The sequence below is a fragment of the Nycticebus coucang genome, chromosome 2, assembly GCF_027406575.1.
Source record: "Nycticebus coucang isolate mNycCou1 chromosome 2, mNycCou1.pri, whole genome shotgun sequence".
In the NCBI taxonomy this organism is placed as follows: Eukaryota; Metazoa; Chordata; class Mammalia; order Primates; family Lorisidae; genus Nycticebus; species Nycticebus coucang.
The window spans coordinates 146,377,956-146,400,261 of NC_069781.1; the positions used below are offsets into that span (position 1 = coordinate 146,377,956).

General features: G+C 41.4%; 1 protein-coding gene across 4 annotated transcripts in view; it reads left to right on the forward strand.

Moving 5' to 3' along the window:
- The window catches only part of PHKB (phosphorylase kinase regulatory subunit beta), a 247,598-nt gene extending 230,949 nt beyond the window's left edge, over nt 1-16,649 (forward strand). For 3 of the 4 annotated variants that reach the window (XM_053582096.1, XM_053582095.1, XM_053582097.1), the window contains 4 exons: nt 10,368-10,497; nt 13,184-13,291; nt 15,388-15,528; nt 16,137-16,649. In XM_053582096.1, the coding sequence (XP_053438071.1) occupies nt 10,368-10,497; nt 13,184-13,291; nt 15,388-15,528; nt 16,137-16,274 (517 nt within the window). In that variant the 3' untranslated portion in view covers nt 16,275-16,649. The remainder of the gene's footprint in view (nt 1-10,367; nt 10,498-13,183; nt 13,292-15,387; nt 15,529-16,136) is intronic. The other variant, XM_053582098.1, reaches the window with a different exon arrangement.
- The last annotated feature ends 5,657 nt before the right edge of the window (nt 16,650-22,306 follow it).

Genomic DNA, 22,306 nt, shown 5'->3' on the forward strand with positions numbered 1-22,306 from the left:
AAGCTAAACCTTTCACAGATTTAATTTATGCTAACCGTAGACTAATTGCAAAATAAATACTTGCAGATGGCACTGAGTTGAAGAATGTTTTTCATTATAGAAAGAGCTTTAATACAAGTATTTAGGCAAATATTCATTGACATATTTATGCCTGCCATCTTCCAAGGTGGTGTAATTATATGCCTAGATAATTCTGCATATGCCTTCTAAACTGAAGGTGTCTTTGTTCTTCCACAGGAACACTCCATGTTATCAAGATGCCAATTATAATTTTTTTTAGAGAGAGACAGAGTCTCACTTAGTCACCCTCGGTAGAGGGCCGTGGCATCACAGCTCACAGCAACCTTCAGCTCTTGGGCTTAGGCGATTCTCTTGCCTCAGCCTCCCAAGTAGCTGGGACTATAGGTACCCGCCACAATGCCCGGCTATTTTTTTGTTGTAGTTTGTCTGGGGCTGGGTTCAAACCCGCCAACCTCGGTATATGGGGCCAGTGCCCTACTCACTGAGCCACAGGCACTGCCCGATGCCAATTATAAGTTTAAAGCAATTCCACTAACATTTCAACAAGCTGTTATATTAACACAAGGTAATACTAAACTTCATATGGAAAAACAAACGTGCAAGAATAACCAGAAAAACATAAAAGATGGACTTGCCCTAATAGATGTTAAAATGTAGTGTAAATCCTCTACCATTTGAACAGAGTGATATTGGTGTACAGACAGAGACAGACCAGTGGAACAGATTAGAAAGTCCAAAAGTAGACCCCCAAGTACACGGGAGTTTAGTGCATGATAAAGATCCAGTGTGGGCTTTTTTTTAAATTTATTTTTATTTTTATTATTATTATTTTTTTATTTTTTGCAGTTTTTGGCTGGGGCTGGGTTTGAACCCGCCACCTCCGGCATATGGGGCCAGCGCCTTACTCCTTTTAGCCACAGGCGCTGCCCAAAGTGTGGGCTTTTTAAATAAATTGTGAAAGAACATCTGGATAGCTATTTGGAAAAAGCTAAAAACCAAATCTATACTTTTCCACCATACGCAAGAACAAACTCCAAATTGAGATCTAAGTGAAAAATTAAATCATATAAGAAGAGAAGACACGAATAAGTTACTTTTTACCTTTAGTGTAGGAATGGCTTTCTAACCATGACTCTACCCAGGGGCAACAAAAGAAAACATTAATAGGATTATATAAAAATTAAAACAACATTTTGCATGGAAGAAAATGGATAACCAGTGTCAAAGAACACTGAGAAACTGGAATAAAACATGCCCCGCACAGGGAAACAGCCCCACCCAGGGGTGACAGACCCATCCAGGGATGACAGTCCCACGCAGGGGTAGCAGCCCCACCCAGGGGAACAGCCCCACCCAAGGGTGACAGCCCCACGCAGAGGAACAGCCCCACACAGGGGTGCTAGCCCCACGCAGGGGAACACCACATCCAGGAGTGACAGCCCCACACAGGGAACAGTCCCACCCAGGGATGACAGTCCCACACAGGAGAACAGCCCCACAAAGGGAAATAGCCCCACCCAGGGGTAGCAGCCCCACCCAGGGGTGACAGCCCCATGCAGGGAACAGCCCCACCCAGGGGTGACAGCCTGTGACAGCCCCATGCAGGGGTGACGGCCCCACGCAGGGGAACAGCCCCACCCATGGGTGACAGCCCCATGCAGTGGTAACAGCCCCACTCAGTGGTGACAGCCCCACGCAGGGAACAGCCCCACCCAGGGGTGACAGCCCCACACAGGGATAGCAGCACCATACAGGGGTAACAGCCAGGAATTCTTAGAAATTGAGGGACAGAACTAAAAACCCAAGTGGAGAAGGATCTTGATTAATCAGCTTATTTAAAACATATAAAAAAGACCTTTAGATATGTTAAAAATGTTCAGAGTAACTCATAATTAGAGAAATGTCAATTAAAACATGTTGAACTATTTCTCCTTTAGACTAGGAAAGTTAAAAAGTATAACAAACATTATATGAGGCTGTGATCACCACTCCGCTGTGTGGCTGGTAAGCAGAGCCCTGCTGGTTGGAAGTTAGACAAGGTTTAAAGAAGATCCACATCTGTGCTTATCCTCTGGCCCAGCACTCCTGGTTTTAGGAGTCTACTCTGAAGATATGCTTCCAACAACACAAAAATACATATGCACAAGGTTACTTATTACACCATTGTTTATTTTTGAGAATTTTGGAATTCCCATAACCTAAATGCACATACACGGGAGACTGTTTGAACAAACTGCAGTATAGCCACACAGCAGAGTACTATGCAGCAGGGAAAAAGGAGCATGACCCCTGTGAACTGATGGAGTGGTTCCCGGGATGTACTGTGAAACGTAAACAGCAAAGAGCATCTATAGTATGGTATTTTCTATGTAAAGCAGGAAAGGATATAAAAAAACAGATATATGCTCATTTGTTCAGAAGAAATACAGGAAGGATAAATCAGACACTAATAGGGTTGGGCGGGGACAGGGCGGAAGGATGGAAAGAGGTGCGGCTGGCAGGGCTGAGAGAGCAGAGCCCGACACGCACATTATGTGGCTCTGACACTAACACGTGGTGATATCTCCATGTCCAAACAATGTGGAGGGAACACAAAGTAGAATACAAACAGTGGAGGATGAAGCTGCTGTCCAAGCAAGTACTGTGGCCACATTGCGAGCGAGAGAGGAGAGTTCGCTGGAGCCCCTGGGGGGGGCACGTCTTTGGCTGGGTACTGTCAGGCGAAAGGGAAGAAGGACTGCACAGAATACTGCACTCTAGCTAATCATTTTTTTCTCCCAGATGTATGGATTCGCAATTCTGAAATATATATCAACTAGGACTAAGCAAAAAACTAAATCTGTTGTGCATGATGAGAGCCAGATTTTGTGGGAGAAGGTGGGTACAAGTAAGGACAGGGATGCGCCTGTTGCTGTAGGTTGGAAGTGACTCGGCATAAGACATGTCAACACATGTATTCCCTGATATGATACATTGAAAAGGGCACATGACTTCTGGATATTCGTGCCCTGAAAATGCATAATCACTGTTTATCAGAAAAAGTCAGATAAACCCAAACTGAGGTGCACCCTATAAAACAGCTGACATTTCTAAAGTGTTGAAGTTATCCAAGACAAAGGAAGGCAGAGGAACTGTCCCAGATTAGAGGTGCCTCGGGAGACATGGAATAAGTACCATGTGGATCCTGGACTGTATCCTGGATCAGAACAAGAACTTTAGAGTGGTCAAAATTTGAATAAGGTCCATAGGTTAGCAGATGGCGTGGTGTCACTCTTAATGTCCTGGTTTTGATCATTATACTGTGGTTATGTGAGATAACAAGAGCAGGGACAACAAAGAGAATGTAAGAACTTTGTGAATTATTTTTGTGACTTTTCTATAAGCCTAAATGTTCACTTATTTCTACTTTTTCTTGTGGTTCTAAGCAAACATCTCTTTAATGTATTAACCATGACTTCATAGAACTTGAAATATCCTTTGCTAAACAAAGGGAAGGGAGGAAAAATGCAGTGTAGATTGTGAGGTATACACTTATCCATGCTAAAACATCACCAAGGAGCCCCTTGGCCTTGGAGCTGCCTCGCTTTAGTCAGACCCTGCACTCAGCAGTGCAAGGCTACATCTATTAAAAGAAATTTAGCACATCCAAAAAAGATGGCTTTCTCACTTAAAACCTCACTGGTTCTCTTTCACCAGAACAGAAATGTCTTTCTCTGATGACTGTGCCCTTCAGTCTTTGTCACGTGGAGAAATGATCTGCCTCCTTGTGACTGAGTGCACATTTCCCTCTCTGCCTCTGTAAGCACCAAGAGTAAAAAGTGTGTATCTTCAGCTTCTACAAGAATATACTACTATGTTACTGTGTGTTTTTCTAAATCAGACAAATTCTACACCATTCTAGCAGTTTGTGAATGATGTATCTTTATAGTTTAAGCATTAATCTGTGAAAATGGGCAATCTAGAATTTTGGCTTATCATTACATTATGTTATTATGACATGTAAGATTTCGTGTCTAGTTTTTCAGCTATATTCAAATAGCAAACTTCTATAAAGTTTAAAATAAGGTAATTTTAATATGAATAATTTTTCAAATATCCACTTGCTCATTTATCAAATGTTTATAAAGCACCTTTATGGGACAGAACTATAGGAGTGATCAAATATGATTTCTATCTCTCCATAGAGCTTACATTTTGTCCAGTGTAAAAACTACCTAAAGTGGGGGGGCGGAGCAAGATGGCAGCCGAGTAACAGCTTCCTTGCATCTGGGCACCGTGAGTCTGGGGAGATAGGACTCCAGGCATCTCTGGCTGGTGGGATCTGCCTATCATCACCCCTGAGAGGATACAGGGAGTCAGCGAGAGACTTCTGGACCCCCAGAGGAGGACTAAAACAGTGGAAAACCGGCAAGTGGTCGTGTGTGTTCAATCCATCTAAACCCACCCGCAACTGTAAGTTCAGTAGCAGTGAGACTGCAAACCAGAAAGACCTTACCTGTGAACTGTTTTGGTGTCTTTGGACTTGGCACTCAGCTGAACTGCCTTGGGAAGAGCCTGAGCAGGAGTGCGGAGAACTTTGGCCTTTGTCTAGGGCCCCAGTCTGAGCCGCTGAGCCAGACGGAGCTAATAGTGTTTGGCTCTGGGTCACAGGCAGACATTGTGAGCGATCTGCCCCGGCAAGCTCCGCCCTCAGGGTCGCAGAGCTGGAATTGGGTGGGAGCTGGTAACCCAGCGACCAAGTAGACTAAGGGCAGGGTCTGAGCCGCCTTGCAGCCCTAACCCTCGGGGGCAGAGGGAGACCAGTTTTGACACACAGGTCCACAGGCACGAGAACTTAAAGAGCAAGAGTAAGTGAAAGGAAAATTAGGGCAAGGAAACAGATAAAAGAAATCACCCATGAGGAAGAATCAGCAGAAAACTCCAGGCAACATGAAGAACCAGTCCAGAACAACCCCGCCAAGGGACCATGAGGTAGCTACTGCAGAGGATTCCACCTATACAAAAATGTTAGGAATGACAGAAAGGGAATTTAGAATACACATGTTGAAAACAATGAAAGAAATGATGGAAACAATGAAGGAAACTGCTAATAAAGTGGAAAATAACCAAAAGGAAATCCAAAAACAGAATCAAATAAGAGATGAACAATATGAAGAATATAAAAAGGATATAGCAGAGCTGAAGGAACTGAAGCAGTCAATTAGAGAACTTAAAGATACAATGGAAAGTATCAGCAACAGGTTAGACCATGCAGAAGAAAGAATTTCAGAGGTAGAAGACAAAGTTTTTGAGATAACTCAGATAGTAAAAGAGGCAGAAAAGAAGAGAGGGAAAGCAGAACGTTCACTGTCAGAATTATGGGACTTTATGAAGTGTTCCAACATACGAGTTATAGGAATTCCAGAAGGGGAAGAAGAATGCCCTAGAGGAATGGAAGCCATACTAGAGAATATTATAAAAGAAAATTTCCCAAATATCACCAAAGATTCTGACACACTGCTTTCAGAGGGCTATCGGACCCCAGGTCGCCTCAACTCTAACCGAGCTTCTCCAAGACACATTGTGATGAACCTGTCCAAAGTCAAGACAAAAGAAAAGATTCTGCAAGCTGCCAGGAGTAAGCGCCAGTTGACCTACAGGGGCAAATCCATCAGATTGACCGCAGACTTCTCTAATGAAACTTTCCAAGCAAGAAGACAATGGTCATCTACCTTTAATCTACTTAAACAGAACAATTTCCAGCCCAGAATTCTGTATCCTGCTAAGCTAAGCTTCAAAATTGACGGAGAAATCAAATCATTTACGGATATACAAACATTGAGGAAATTCGCCACAACAAGACCAGCTCTACAGGAAATACTTCAACCTGTTCTGCACACTGACCACCACAATGCATCAGCAGAAAGTAAGAACTCAGAAATTAAAGGACAGAACCAAACATCCACACTGATGCAAAAGATAAAACTAAGCAATGGACTCTCACCAAATAAGACGAATAGAATACTACCACACTTATCAGTTATCTCCATAAATGTTAATGGCTTGAATTCCCCACTGAAGAGACATCGATTGGTTGACTGGATTAAAAAACACAAGCCATCCATTTGCTGTGTGCAAGAAACACACCTGGCTTCAAAAGACAAATTAAAGCTCCGAGTCAAGGGTTGGAAGACAATTTTTCAGGCAAATGGAATTCAGAAGAAAAGAGGAGTTGCAGTCTTATTTTCAGATACATGTGGATTTAAAGCAACTAAAGTCAAAAAAGACAAAGATGGTCACTTTATTTTGGTCAAGGGAAAAATACAACAAGAAGACATTTCAATTCTAAATATTTATGCACCCAATTTAAATGCTCCCAGATTCTTGAAACAGACCTTACTCAGTCTGAGCAATATGATATCTGATAATACCATAATAACAGGGGACCTTAACACTCCTCTTACAGAGCTGGACAGATCCTCTAAACAGAAATTAAACAAGGATATAAGAGATTTAAATGAGACCCTAGAACAACTGTGCTTGATAGACGCATATAGAACACTCCATCCCAAAGATAAACAATATACATTCTTCTCATCACCCCATGGAACATTCTCCAAAATTGATCATATCCTGGGACACAAAACAAATATCAACAGAATCAAAATAATTGAAATTTTACCTTGTATCTTCTCAGACCATATGGCACTGAAGGTGGAACTCAACTCTAACAAAAATGCTCGACCCCACCCAAAGGCATGGAAACTAAACAATCTTCTGTTGAATAACAGATGGGTGAAGGAAGAAATAAAACAGGAAATCATTAACTTCCTTGAGCATAACAACAATGAAGACACAAGCTACCAAAACCTGTGGAATACTGCAAAAGCAGTTTTGACAGGAAAATTCATCGCTTTAGATGCCTACACTCGAAAAACAGAAAGAGAGCACATCAACAATCTCACAAGAGATCTTATGGAATTGGAAAATGAAGAACAATCTAGGCCTAAACTCAGTAGAAGAAAAGAAATATCCAAAATCAAATCAGAGATCAATGAAATTGAAAACAAAAGAATCATTCAGAAAATTAATGAAACAAGGAGTTGGTTTTTTGAAAAAATAAATAAAATAGATAAACCATTGGCCAGACTAACGAGAAATAGAAAAGTAAAATCTCTAGTAACCTCAATCAGAAATGATAAAGGGGAAATAACAACTGATCCCACAGAGATACAAGAGATCATCTCTGAATACTACCAGAAACTCTATGCCCAGAAATTTGACAATGTGAAAGAAATGGACCAATATTTGGAATCACACCCTCTCCCTAGACTCAGCCAGGAAGAAATAGAGCTCCTGAACAGACCAATTTCAAGCACTGAGATCAAAGAAACAATAAAAAAGCTTCCAACCAAAAAATTCCCTGGTCCAGATGGCTTCACTCCAGAATTCTATCAAACCTTCAAGGAAGAGCTTATTCCTGTACTGCAGAAATTATTCCAAAAAATTGAGGAAGAAGGAATCTTCCCCAACACATTCTATGAAGCAAACATCACCCTGATACCAAAACCAGGAAAAGACCCAAACAAAAAGGAGAATTTCAGACCAATCTCACTCATGAACATAGACGCAAAAATTCTCAACAAAATCCTAGCCAATAGATTACAGCTTATCATCAAAAAAGTCATTCATCATGATCAAGTAGGCTTCATCCCAGGGATGCAAGGCTGGTTTAACATACGCAAGTCTATAAACATTATCCACCATATTAACAGAGGCAAAAATAAAGATCACATGATCCTCTCAATAGATGCAGAAAAAGCATTTGATAAAATCCAGCATCCTTTTCTAATTAGAACACTGAAGAGTATAGGCATAGGTGGCACATTTCTAAAACTGATTGAAGCTATCTATGACAAACCCACAGCCCATATTTTACTGAATGGAGTAAAACTCAAAGCTTTTCCTCTTAGAAGTGGAACCAGACAAGGTTGTCCTCTGTCACCTTTACTGTTCAACGTAGTGCTGGAAGTTCTAGCCAATACAATTAGGCAAGACAAGGAAATAAAGGGAATCCAAATGGGAGCAGAGGAGGTCAAACTCTCCCTCTTTGCTGACGACATGATCTTATACTTAGAGAACCCCAAAGACTCAAGCACAAGACTCCTAGAAGTCATCAAAAAATACAGTAATGTTTCAGGATATAAAATCAATGTCCACAAGTCAGTAGCCTTTGTGTACACCAATAACAGTCAAGATGAGAAGCTAATTAAGGACACAACTCCCTTCACCATAGTCTCAAAGAAAATGAAATACCTAGGAATATACCTAACGAAGGAGGTGAAGGACCTCTATAAAGAAAACTATGAAATCCTCAGAAAGGAAATAGCAGAGGATATTAACAAATGGAAGAACATACCATGCTCATGGATTGGAAGAATCAACATTGTTAAAATGTCTATACTTCCCAAAGCAATCTACCTATTCAATGCCATTCCTATCAAAATACCAACATCGTACTTTCAAGATTTGGAAAAAATGATTCTGCATTTTGTATGGAACCGGAAAAAACCCCGTATAGGTAAGGCAGTTCTCTGTAACAAAAATAAAGCTGGGGGCATCAGCATACCAGATTTTAGTCTGTACTACAAAGCCATAGTGCTCAAGACAGCATGGTACTGGCACAAAAACAGACACATAGACACTTCGAATCGAATTGAAAACCAAGAAGTGAAACTAACATTTTGCAACCACCTAATCTTTGATAAACCAAACAAGAACATACCTTGGGGGAAAGACTCCCTATTCAATAAATGGTGTTGGGAGAACTGGATGTCTACATGTAAAAGACTGAAACTGGACCCACACCTTTCCCCACTCACAAAAATTGATTCAAGATGGATAAAGGACTTAAACTTAAGGCATGAAACAATAAAAATCCTCAAAGAAAGCATAGGAAAAACACTGGAAGATATTGGCCTGGGGAAAGACTTCATGAAGAAGACTGCCATGGCAATTGCAACAACAACAAAAATAAACAAATGGGACTTCATTAAACTGAAAAGCTTCTGTACAGCTAAGGAGACAATAACCAAAGCAAAGAGACAACCTACACAATGGGAAAGGATATTTGCATATTTTCAATCAGACAAAAGCTTGATAACTAGGATCTATAGAGAACTCAAATTAATCCACATGAAAAAAGCCAACAATCCCTTATATCAATGGGCAAGAGACATGAATAGAACTTTCTCTAAAGACGACAGACGAATGGCTAACAAACACATGAAAAAATGTTCATCATCTCTATATATTAGAGAAATGCAAATCAAAACAACCCTGAGATATCATCTAACCCCAGTGAGAATGGCCCACATCACAAAATCTCAAAACTGCAGGTGCTGGCGTGGATGTGGAGAGAAGGGAACACTTTTACACTGCTGGTGGGACTGCAAACTAGTACAACCTTTCTGGAAGGACGTATGGAGAAACCTCAAAGCACTCAAGCTAGACCTCCCATTTGATCCTGCAATCCCATTACTGGGCATCTACCCAGAAGGAAAATCCTTTTATCATAAGGACACTTGTACTAGACTGTTTATTGCAGCTCAATTTACAATCGCCAAAATGTGGAAACAGCCTAAATGCCCACCAACCCAGGAATGGATTAACAAGCTGTGGTATATGTATACCATGGAATACTATTCAGCCATTAAAAAAAATGGAGACTTTACATCCTTCGTATTAACCTGGATGGAAGTGGAAGACATTATTCTTAGTAAAGCATCACAAGAATGGAGAAGCATGAATCCTATGTACTCAATTTTGATATGAGGACAATTAATGACAATTATGGTTATCGGGGGGAAACAGAAAGAGGAAAGGAGGGAGGTGGGTGGGGCCTTGGTATGTGTCACACTTTATGGGGCAAGACATGATTGCAAGAGGGACTTTGCCTAACAATTGCAATCAGTGTAACCTGGCTTATTGTACCCTCAATGCATCCCCAACAATTAAAAAAAAAAAAAAAACTACCTAAAGTGATTACGAAATTGGCTACATGTTTAAATGAAGCTGCTTTGTGTTAGAAAATCATTAGATCGTGTAGTGAGCAATTCTGGCTTACTAGAGAACAATGTTTTGCCTTTTAAATTTTTTAATATCTTTGGGACCTCCTCCTGGTCTGCGAGCTCTGCTTTCCTTGTGAAACATTTACTGGCCTCTGTAACACACAGCAGACACGGGCCATTTACACGCTTTGGCTTTTATTGTTACCCTATGGGAACAATTAATCCGTATTGAAAGCCCTGCTTTCTACCAGAACAAGCTTGTTTTTCAACTCTGGGGCATTCTCCTTTGGTCTACAGATGCTGGCTGAACAGGCGGCAGATCGATGGATCTCTGAACAGAACACCCCCTGGGTTCTACGACCGAGTGTGGCAAATCCTGGAGCGCACGCCCAACGGCATCATGGTGGCTGGGAAGCATCTGCCCCAGGTAGGGACACTCTGTTTATATAAGGAAGGGGACTGCTAAGGGGCCGCAGGACAGAGGAGTCTTTTCCTCTCTGCACTGCAGTAACTTTCTGCTTTTCAGTATTCTAAGGATATGTTTAAAGGAGAGGTATTCAGATGCCAGAAGAGATGAGATACTAGAAAATAAGAGGTCTAATCAGTTAAGTTGGAAATGTTTTTACCCAATCTGAGTTACTTTCATTTTTCAATTTTAATGTCCCTTTGTGTAATAAAAAAAGAGCTTTCTCTACCAAATGGATATATTGCTAAGAAGTTGTGTTTAATCTTTTTTTTTTTTTTTGTATTGTCATATTTCAGATGTTTTAAGGAAGCTTCTTTAAAGGAACTACATGGCCAAACCTCTTGCTAAACAAACTGCCCTTCCTTTGTTTCCTTATAATGAACATAGGGTCTCTCAGACTGGCTTTCCCTTAGTTGGGGTATCCCTTCACCACCCCAAGCGGTAGTGAGCCAGTGCTGGGGAACCCCACAAACAATGGAATGGACCTTGAAAAGACAGAACCTGGTCAGATCTAACAAGCAAGGTGGCCAAGGAATGCTTCAGAGAAGGAAATCACTACTTAGGAATTGCATTAAAGGTGAAAAATGCAATAACTTTTTAGCTCATTAAACAGATAATCACTTAATTTACTCAAGATATAATTTAGCTATGGTTCATATGAGCTAGTGTCCTCCCCTTCAGATGGTTTCCTATGTTAGGTATTTTATTTATTTAATCCTGGCATCTGAATCATTCTGCTTATACCCCAGAATGAAGAATTAGCCCTTTGGAAATAGAGCACTGTGTTTGTTTTCAGTGTTGAAACTCCAGCTGAATTAATTGTGATGTAGCTCTTTGTGCAGATAAAGTATTCCCAAATACACACACTCATTTTGCTTCTGTATTCATTAGAGTATCTCTGGAAGGAGCCACAAGAAATTGGTAGTGTTCTTTTCTTTGCCTTTGGGAAAAGGAACTTTGTGGCTGGGGGGTGGGGCCACGGGTATCATTTTTCACTGGAATCATTTTTAACCTTTCAAAATTTGAACTGTGTGAATACATTACTCAAAAAAAAAAAAATAGAAACTTCTGAATAGTATTTTTGTACTGTTGACAGACTGTGAGTGGTTTGACTTGGGTGCCAGGACAGGTCGTGGAGCCCTCCTGGTGCCCTTGCTGTCTGGAGCAGCAATGTCTCCTGGCAGGACACAGCCTGTCCTGCAGGGCTCCTTCTACGCACCTTGGCCCTGCACCCAGGCCATTGTGTTAGCTTCCTTCTCAGCCCTGCCAACACTTCCCTGGGATACTCACTGTTAGTGTCTTCTCTATGCTAATATCCTCTTGCTGGTGAAGCTATTAGTAACAATAAACACAGGTAAGGATTTTTATGCAGCAAACACTTTTCTAAATGCTCATCTAATCCTTAAAACAATCTTGGGAGAAAGGCACTTTATTATTCCAGTTGATGAGGAAACTGAAGCACAGCCAGATGATTTCCTCAAGGTCAGTCCTCTAGTAAGTAGCTGACCCAAAGCATGACCCCTGGCAGTTTGGCTTCTGAGCCTTTCTCATAACTTTTCTGCTACACCGTGTACTCTGACTCCTCTGATAAGAGCAGGAAGTAAGGCACCGTGTTATCTCCTCTGTAGTGCACAGTCGCTGGGTTGACTTTTAAATGACCTATAATAAAAGTGATGTGAAGCCATGAAAGGGTTTTCCTTTCCTTCTGTGACACTGTTAGTCCTATTGCTAGATGTCTGAACAATTATAACTATTTAGCATTTGGGCTTCGTTTTCTCCAAATTAGGTAGTACTTATAAACATTAACAACATCTCAGATTGTATTTCCAGGGTTTCTCATGTTGACTTTTCCTTAAGTAGGTTTTCCTGCTGGGTCCCCTTTTGAGTAGCAGGTGGATACTGGTGGTCTAGAGCCATGAGGAGGTTCACCGCAGTCGTCACTGCGGGAGCAACAGCAGGCGTGTCTCGCCACCTCTGCGTCTCTGGTGATCGTTCTGGGAACTCCACCTGCTTTCCACTAGACAGCCCCACACTCAGAGTCTTCCCTCCATCCTTTGAGAGTTCTCCACCCGCCCAGATCTGGATTTGGATTCAGATTTTAGTTTATTTCCTGCTTTCATTTGATTTGTGGAGAATGAATGGAAGACTGCAGTGCTCTCAGCTTAGATGAAAGATGAACGGCAGAGTAGAGAAAATTCTTTCCGTTTCGCCTTTTTTCTATTTCCTTGTCATTTCTTCATATAATGCTGTTTTTGCTATGAATTTTTATGCTGCCAGCTCAGAAAGGACTTGCCACAGAAATGATGTAAGTTCAATAGCAGGCAACTTACACGCTGACGTCTGACAGCTACATAACTTCTCACGTTAATCCTGAGAGCATCGTGGGCTCTAGTTGTCTCAACTTTTGGCTGTTCCTTTTGTGTATTTGAGGGGCTTTCCATTAGACTTCTTTCCCCCCAAATGTTAGTACAGTGAAGACAATTACTAAAAATGAAAGTTTTTGACATATACAAAATCCAGTTGAGTAGCGGAAGGTGCTTTGTAAGGTTTTGTAGAAACTGGAAAAGATGATCGATTAGGAATGAGATTCCTCTACTGAGAACTAGAGAGCAGGGCAGCATGTTAACATGAAGCCATTTTTTTTCAGCAACCAACACTGTCAGATATGACCATGTATGAGATGAATTTCTCTCTCCTCGTTGAAGACACTTTGGGAAATATTGACCAGCCGAAGTACAGACAGATTGTTGTGGAGGTTTGTATTAAGAAATGTGGATTGCTAAAGAGTGCTTTCTATTTGCTGCCTGAAAAGTAGTACAAGGGAAACTGCCTAAGAGACCAAAAATTCTATTCCTCACCAACCACGATTTCCGCCAGTTGAGTCCTCAAGAACATGGCCGTTCTTGGCCTGAGACACATGAACAGACCCTAAACTCCTCCAGGGGGACACCGACATCCCAGCTTCCCAGCTACCTGTCCACCCTCAACAGCAAGTGGATCAGCAGCAACATAGAAATAGGGGGGTGACCTTTTCCTGTTCATTTTGTTTTTAGTTTGTTCTGTTCAATAATGAAATAATGCACAACTATTGTATAAAATTTCAAGAATTCAGGAAATTATAGAAAAGAAAACAAAAATTCCTCCCACACCCACTGGCAAAGGATCATCACTATTAATAATTTGAGGGCCATCTTTCCAAACTTCTGTGTATGAAGAGAAGATGTGCAATTGTGTTATGTGGTCATCACTTCATTTAAATGAAATGCTGAAGAGAAATGCACGCACGGAAACCTCCTGCCCAACCCAGAGAACCCTCCACATGACGGCTTTGATCTGTAGCTCATCCTCCCTTGGTCTCTTTCTCTGAGAGTGTCCATCAGACTTTGTGTTTCTGGAGGCGAGGTCATGTGTCTTACCCAGACAGGAGCTATCAATGAGACAGGAGCTATCAATGAGAGGCCAGGAGCTACCCAGGCCTCTCAAGTCCCAGCTGATGAACAGTCCCAGACAGTTAGTTCTGTAGCATGTGGGGGTGAGGTGCAGACTAGGTTTCAGGAAATCGGGGGTTATTAGATGGGTGAATGCCCTCTGGTTAAACTTCCATGTCTGGTGCCCAGATCTGGGACACACAGTAGACACAGAGGTCTTTCTTTTTGACTACCATGAGGTTGTTCCCTTTGCAGAAGAAATTTGCCTTTACAACTACAGCAGAACTTTCTATTCTCCTGGCGAAAGTCTTGGCCCTAGGTCTCACACATTGTAACCTCTGGATTTTACTGAAAGTATTTCCTTTTGGTTCTTTCAGGTTCTGTTTTAGAAGCCTTCAAATAAAGCACAGTGAACAAGACCCCCAAATTGGGAAGTGCGAGGTCCATTTTCTAGTCAGTGCACTACATAGGAGCCATGAGCACCCACAGAAAGCCTTCACCAGGCATTGTAGACTGGGACACAATTTTTGCATCTGAAATGAATTTGGCATCTGAAATGAACATTGCCACTTAGGATAAGTGTGCGGGATGGTCATACAATAGAGTGATGCATTAAACTAAGATAGTTTATATAGACAAATAGCATGTCATAGAGGTCAAAATTAAGTGTATTTTTTTTTTTTTTTTTTGAGACAAAGTCACAGCAACCTCCAACTCTTGGGCTTAAGCCATTCTCTTGGCTCAGCCTCCCAAGTAGCTGGGACTACAGGCGCCCACCACAACCAACTATTTTTTGTTATTGTTGCAGTTGTCATTGTTGTTTAGTAGGCCTGGGCTGGTTCGAACCTGCCAGCCCCAGTGTATGTGGCCAGTGCCCTAACCATTGAGCTACAGGCGCTGAGCCAAGTATATCTATTTAAAACATAGCCATCGCCTGAGCAATTTCTGCGGCACTACAGATGTACCCTCATTTGGGGGGATGGGCTCCAAGTTGTTTGATCATGAATCTAGTTCTAGGATCTCTAGTTGTGGTCCCTGCCCCACTGCACACTGGTTTTGGTGTCTTGCCAATAAGGACTGATGCCCAAGGATGAATTTGGGTGAATAAGGTGTGGTGTACTATCCACAGGGTGAAGAAAATCATTTCTCTAAGTTGTCAGTTTTCTTTAAGTGACTAAAACGCGTTTCTATACAACTACAGGGTTATGCACAATGATAAAAGCATGCAGCTTCTAAACAGAACTTATGTGGCTAATTTGCAAAATTAGGTAGTTTCCCTCCATATGTGATATTCAAGTTCCTCATACAGAATGCACTGTGGATGATGAGGCTCATCCGTCCGTCTGATTAGAGAATAAAAACGTGTCCAGACGTGACGCTATTATGGTTCATGTAATTGGCTCTCAACGTCTGTCTCTTCTAGTTACTGATGGTTGTATCCATCGTGCTGGAAAGAAACCCTGAGCTAGAATTTCAAGACAAAGTAGATCTAGACAGACTGGTGAAAGAAGCTTTTCATGAATTTCAAAGAGATGAGAGTCGGCTAAAGGAAATTGAAAAACAAGTAAGTAGAAAAAACAGCTTTTTGTAGCAAGGTCTTCATAGTCTCAGTTGTTCAAAATCTCCCTAATCTCTTGTCATTTAATTTACAAGACAGATTCACAGAGTACAGAATAATACTTGAGAGGCAGGCTGAAATTTGAAGAATTAATGTTACTTCTTAGTTAATTACTAGTCAGTTTAGCTACGAAGTACTGACAAAGAAAGAAATCTAGGAAGAGATAAATTTGCTTTATTCAGTTAGCAGTTATAGATTCCAGAGGTCTATAAAATTAGATTCCGGGGAACCGGGAAAGCAGTAGCAGGCGACCTGGTGCCGTATACTGCCTTACATTCCCTTCCAGGTTCTTGGTTTAATATTCTGTGCTCATCTGAAAAAAGGTTCTCTAAGTAAATAAAAATTATCAGCAAAGAGGAGAACATTAAAAATGCCTTTTTTGTTTTATATGTAAGAATATGCCTCAGGAAAATGAAAGAAAAGCTCAGGAAACTCATGTTTTCCAGGGGGGAATCTTCTGTGAATTTATTTTCCCCCTAAGGTGGCACTGATTTTACCTGAGTCAATCTTTATAAATACAGAGCCATGTGACTTGCTGATTGTTTCCTCTGCAGGATGACATGACTTCCTTTTACAACACTCCCCCACTGGGGAAAAGAGGGACATGCAGCTACTTGACCAAGGTCGTGATGAACCTGCTGCTGGAAGGAGAGGTCAGGCCAGGCAGTGATGACCCGTGTCTGGTCAGCTAGTGAGGAAGGCGAGAGGCTCCGTGGAGATGCGTTTTCTAGAAGTGTGTGATGTTTTGTGCTGAAGCTTAATCAAAGCAGCCAGTAATACATGAACCAATGGTGCTGGTGAGGTGATCGCCCTACTCTTAGCAGAGCTACTGGACCTCTTGCATCCCAGCGCTGATCTGTTGGTAATCGTAAATGCTTTTAATCAGGTGGAAAAATTTCTCATGATTATGCCAGCTACAATAATAATCTTCACTGAATGATAGAAATAGTTTATGAATTGAAAATTCACCGCTGCATGTTTTATGATAAAACAGCTCATCAAAACGAATCCGGGCTTTTTGGACTCTGAATTTTTACCTTATTGCCACTAAAATGAATTTGCCAACTGGTAAGCATGCTGGGAATCAAAGGTATTGGAAGAATGGTGGTCGTTTTGTTAGTGTCTTGTCATGCTAGAAAAACATACTAATATACATCATGAAAGCAAAATCAGCCAGCTGATACGTTGGTTCTCAGAAACAACATCATTAATAATATTTTAGTATGCAGAACTGTTGTACAGTTTTTACCTTTAATCATGACTATGCTTTAGTATTTGTGCATACTATAGGAGTGAATAAATCTGGACCTTATCAAACATTTTCTTTGAGCTTCTGCTAAAAATAGGACCTGTGTAGCATTGTCCAGAAGAATATTTAATATAAAACTGTTAACCTAGTTTGTACTAGTAAGAACAAAATTAAGTCATTAAATTTTATTTCTGAAGTAACGAATGTATCTGGAAACAGTCTCTGTTCCAAGCTTACAAGACTGAGTTTAGTATTTTCACTTAATCGATTTGGAGCTAGTGTGGAAGAGAATCTACAGTACCTACCATTACACATATTTTGCTTCCAAATTTACTTAAACTTCAATAAAATAGAAAGTAGACTAAACATTTTGATTTTGTGAATTTATTTCTTTCCTGAATGTTACACTGCAGCCGACTGGTTTGAGCCCTGGCTCCAAAGAGAGTTATTTTTTAGATCAGACTTATTGGAATTTCACCTGAGAGGACAGATTTGTCACATGAAAATATAGCCTGTTTAGAGTCTTGAAAGGATCTAAGAGCAGATAGGTGGCTTCAGTAACAAGTCAATTGATATTAAATAAGTGGATGCGTGAGCACAAGGAAACAGTGCTGTGGGTCACATTCCTCATAATTTTGAGGTACCAGATCTTGCATAAGCAATCGTGTGTGTATTAGTTAACAAGGCTGAGGGGAGTGAGATGGAATCTGACCTGCGGAGCATCTGAGGAAGAGGACAAAGAGGGGCAGTAAAGGAATAGACTTTACTCATGTATCAGGAGAGTTTATGGAAAAGCAGTCCTGAGTGATGAAGCTAGTTTATAAAACCTAAGAGTGAAAATAACTTAAGCACAAAGCCTATGGAGAGAGAACTGACGACTAATACTTCACAGCTGAGGAAACTGGAAGTTAGAGAAAGGGAAAAAACTTGAAATATTTAATGTTTGCTGAAATTTGAAGAAAAGTAAGCAGTGTTATATTTTTAAGAATTAAATCTGATTAGCTGAGCAAAGTTGCCAGAAAACCGCTGCTTCAGTTGAAATCAAAAATCATTTGCAAATGTGCGTTTCTTGAGTGAGTGCTAGCTTCCTGCTTAGACGTTACATACGCAGAATCTTCACGTGTTTCTGTGCTACTGAAAGCATTTAGAATCATGTCACGTGTATCGACTTTATGCTTGAAGAGATTCAAAATGTATTGTTCTGAAAGATATATTTGGAATCAGCCAATACCTGTTTTCAAATTAGAAGAGCAAAAAGTAATAAGAATTAGAACACAGCACTCATGAAATTTAGAACTCTCATTTGGTCTACAGAACCCAAATGTTTTAACAGCTGCACTAGAGACTGACAGAAAATATTAGCACATTTATTTAGGCATGACAAGATTTAAATCTGATTTAAAAGCCTTCTCTATCACAATGGCAGATTCACTGTGTAAGTTTATTGTATGAGCAACGTCTGTTGGAAACTCCTGCCTGAATATCAAATTCAACTCTATTTCCAGCTCATCGTTTTAAGAAAATGGGGTATTTTCCAGATTCCCTGCCATTTTATTTAAGTCTGAAAAAAATCATATTTTAGTTTTAAAAGACCAGAGTATGGGATCATCTTGGTATTATCCTCAATATGCAATAGGTTAGCAGTGCCTATGGACACCAGCTCATGTTTACTGAACACCGGAGTGCATTTAACTTTTCACCAGACTCTTTCTGCCCGTCACTAGCATGCATATTAAATAGGTGGCATGAAAAGGGGCGAGGGCAATGCAGTGTGAAATAGAGGAGTGGTGGGAAGCAGCGCCAAGCAGGGGGCGGATAGAACAGTCCCTCTCTCAGAGGCTCAAAACAGGACTGGAAACCGGGGAAGGATCGCAGAGCAGCAGCCCATTCAAACAGAGGAAGTAGTGGAGCCTATACCATAACCGTGAAAAACATCACGAAGATAAAAGCCCTAGTGGAACTAATGTTGGAATCTGGACTCTGCCTCCAGAAACTGCACAAGGGCTAGGACGAGATTGGCAGGTGATTCATGAAAAGCCAAATGCATTGGAGGGAATAAGATGAGTGCTGAGTCAACATCCGGGAAGGTTCTTCCCACACCACACCTGCCACCATCTTGTATTACTCTCCAGCAGGGCCACTGCCAGCCCACTGCTGGGGAAAGGCACTCTTTCTGGGTACACTCAGCCCTGTGGACACAAAGTTTAGTTTCTATGTGCTATGAAAAAGGCCTTTTCTCTAAGCAGATGCAACTCCCCCATAGCTCAGAGGACCCATGGCTCAGAGTAAACTGGATTAGGCACCTTTGTGCAGTGTCCACATCATTGCTACAGTCCTGCTCCCTGAGAAAGGGGAGAGATAGCAGAGTGAGTATCTTGACTTTTCAACTAGGAGGGAAACCAACAATGAGAAGAGTGACTAATTCCCCAGAATTATGGTCTGAGAGCTGATACCTTGGACAATTATTACCTGAGAAGAATATACCTGGGTTATATGGTTAGTGGTGACTGGATTTGAGGACAGAGCCCTCTTATTTTTTTTCTATGAATGTTGTCTAAAACTATTAGACTTGAATTTACTCTGTCTAGTCAAGGACATCTCCTGTTTCCATATGGATTGTTCCATCAGATGGTAAACTTAGGTTTTTCACTAGGGCAGAGATGGTCAGCCATGGGAGTAGCCCACACTCCCCCACTTCCATCTCCCTGGAAGTACCCTACTCTCTTCTTAGCCAGAAAGGAAAAGTGGGTGAGACAAATCAGCCCACTTCCCTTCTACCAGTCCTTGTACTAGTCCTTTTCTATCTGATCTTCTCTGCCTTTCTGAGGGTAGCACATCCCTGACTATGTCCAACTGCCAAGGAGGAGCACTCAGCTGGAAGATGCAGGGAGGGGTTCAGAAGACCTATGCTGGACGGCCACACTGTGCCAGTCCCAAGAAGAGGGGAAGGAACTGCCCGAAAACTGTGTAACAAATGCTACAGACAGAAAAGGAAACAGACAGGACTCCCTCAGGAAGGAAAGTTACTCTGGGGAATAGCACGTCCTCCACATCCATGTCCTGTACTCCAAAAGTAAGTAAAGAGAAAAGGAATTGATGAAAACAGAAGTCAAAGACAAAATAAAACAATTCGATAAAATAGAAAAGAAACTTAGAGCTAAGGAAACAAGTTTCATAAATTAGAAACAGCAAAGAACACTATCTACACAGCTAAAAACTGAACTGACACACACAAGGCTTGAGATAATTTGGTCCAGAGCTTAATGAGTGCCAACTATGTGGGCAGGACAGGGTCGTGAGGATAACTTCCCTGTCCTTGGGCAGCTGATGTTCTCACTGGGGGTAGGGACATGGGACAACATGCAGGGATGCTGTGAAGCGCTGTGAAGAAAAGGCAGGAGGAGGCTCAGCATGATGAAGGCGATCAGATTTGCTAAGGTTGTAGGGAGGCCTCTGGCAAGGGGACATTTGGTCAGAGAGAGAATCACAATGAATGCAAATGGCAAAGAATGGGGTGTACGAGGTTGATCCAACATAAAGAAAACTGGTATATAGAGAAGGGTATGATTGCCACAGGAAAAAATTCAAAGTTATGATAAAGTCTTCCCTAAACAGGTAGGACTCAGAGGCTCCTGTAATCCAAGCACTCTGGAGGCCAAGGCAGGAGGATCCCTTGAGCCTAGGAGTTGGAGACCAGCCTGAGCAAGAGCAAGACCCCATCTCTACTAAAAACAGAAAAAATTAGCGAGGTGTGATACAGGCACCTGTAGTCCCAGCTACTCAGGAGGCTGAGGCAGGAGGATCCCTGGAGCCCAGGAGTTTGAAGTTGCTATGAGCGAGGCTGTGGCCATGGGTACACATAACTTCACATCAGTTCAATGTCATACATGTGTGACCTGAGATTTTTTTTTCCAAACATGCGAGGAATCAGGAATCATTACAGCTGTGAGTGTTTCCTGAAAATAATACTTGACTAAATCCAGTCATCCAAGAGAACCAGTGTGAAGAGTGAAGTAACAGAGAAGATATAATACATAAAAAATATTTATGAACCATGAGTCCCTTGAAATATAAAATTAATAGTAAACAACAAGACTTACAGTGACTGCAAAGAACGTGAAAATGACTTGAAAGGTTAAGTGTCACAATTTAAAATAACATGACTCACTCACTGGGACAAAAATCCTAGCACTTGTTGATAACACAGTAGGGGCCGAGAAGAAAGGATAAGTGAGCTAATTTTCTTGTCTTTCACAGCAAGAAGTCAATATTCACTTCTTTTTTTTTTTTTTTTTTTTGGAGACAGAGCCTCAAGCTGTGGCCCAGGGTAGAGTGCTGTGGCATCACAGCTCACAGCAACCTCCAACTCCTGGGCTCAAGTGAATTCTCTTGCCTCCACCCTCCAAGTAACTGGGACTACAGGCACCCGCCACAATGCCCAGCTATTTTTTTTTTTTTTGGTTGCAGCCATTATTGTTGTTCGGCGGGCCCAGGCTGGATTCGAACCCACCAGCTCAGGTGTATGTGGCTGGCGCCTTAGCCACTTTGAGCCACAGGAACTGAGCCTCACTTCATTTTTTAAGTTAATAAATCAAGAAATAAGAAAAATTTTAAAGTTTACCATTTAAAATACAAAAACAGCCAGGCAAAGTTTTGAGCACCTTCATTGCTTTGGATGCTGAGGTGGGAGGATTGCTTGAGCCCAGGAATTTGAGGTCAGCCTCTAAGAACATTTTTAAATTAAAATTTAAAAAAAAATACAAAGATAAGTTTAAACTACCAGAATGGGGGGAGAGTGTTGAGGTGAACCGGAAACCTGACCATATAGTCTCCAGATCCAATATACTGGGATTCCCCACCTTAATGTCAGACAACATTGAATCAAAGGTGAAAGAATGTTAATCTAGAACTAGAATTCAATTCTGCCACAGCATTGTGGCAGGCATCCATGTCCGTCCACCAAAATCTATTCTCTACTTGCATGCCCCAGAATTACAGATGGGCACATGGCTGCTCACATGTACAATACCACACCTTCCTCGTGATTTCAATGGAATGTTCTCAATGACAGTGAGCAAAGTGGTGGTGTTGAAGACAGTCAAACCACCTCAGCCTGGTCTCTTAACTCAAGGCAGTCCCCCTCATCCCCACACCCCTCTGCCTACTAGAATAGCTCTCATTGACAACAGACTCAGGATTCTGTCAGGAGATAAAAGAAAGTATCTCAGTTATTTAGAAAGAATTCAAAGAATTGTTTAACCTGATACAAAATAGGAAACTAAAATGGTGTATATGTGTGAATCATTATATTTATGTAGGGGCAGAGAGGCAAGTGTCATTTGTCCTAGCAGTTTGCTCCAGTGGTGTAAGTATCCGAATATATAAAGCAAGTGCCTGGAAATGCAAAAACCATAAGCCAAGAGGCTTCACCTGACTTTCACATGACAAGTGAAATCTGCAAACATAAACATGATA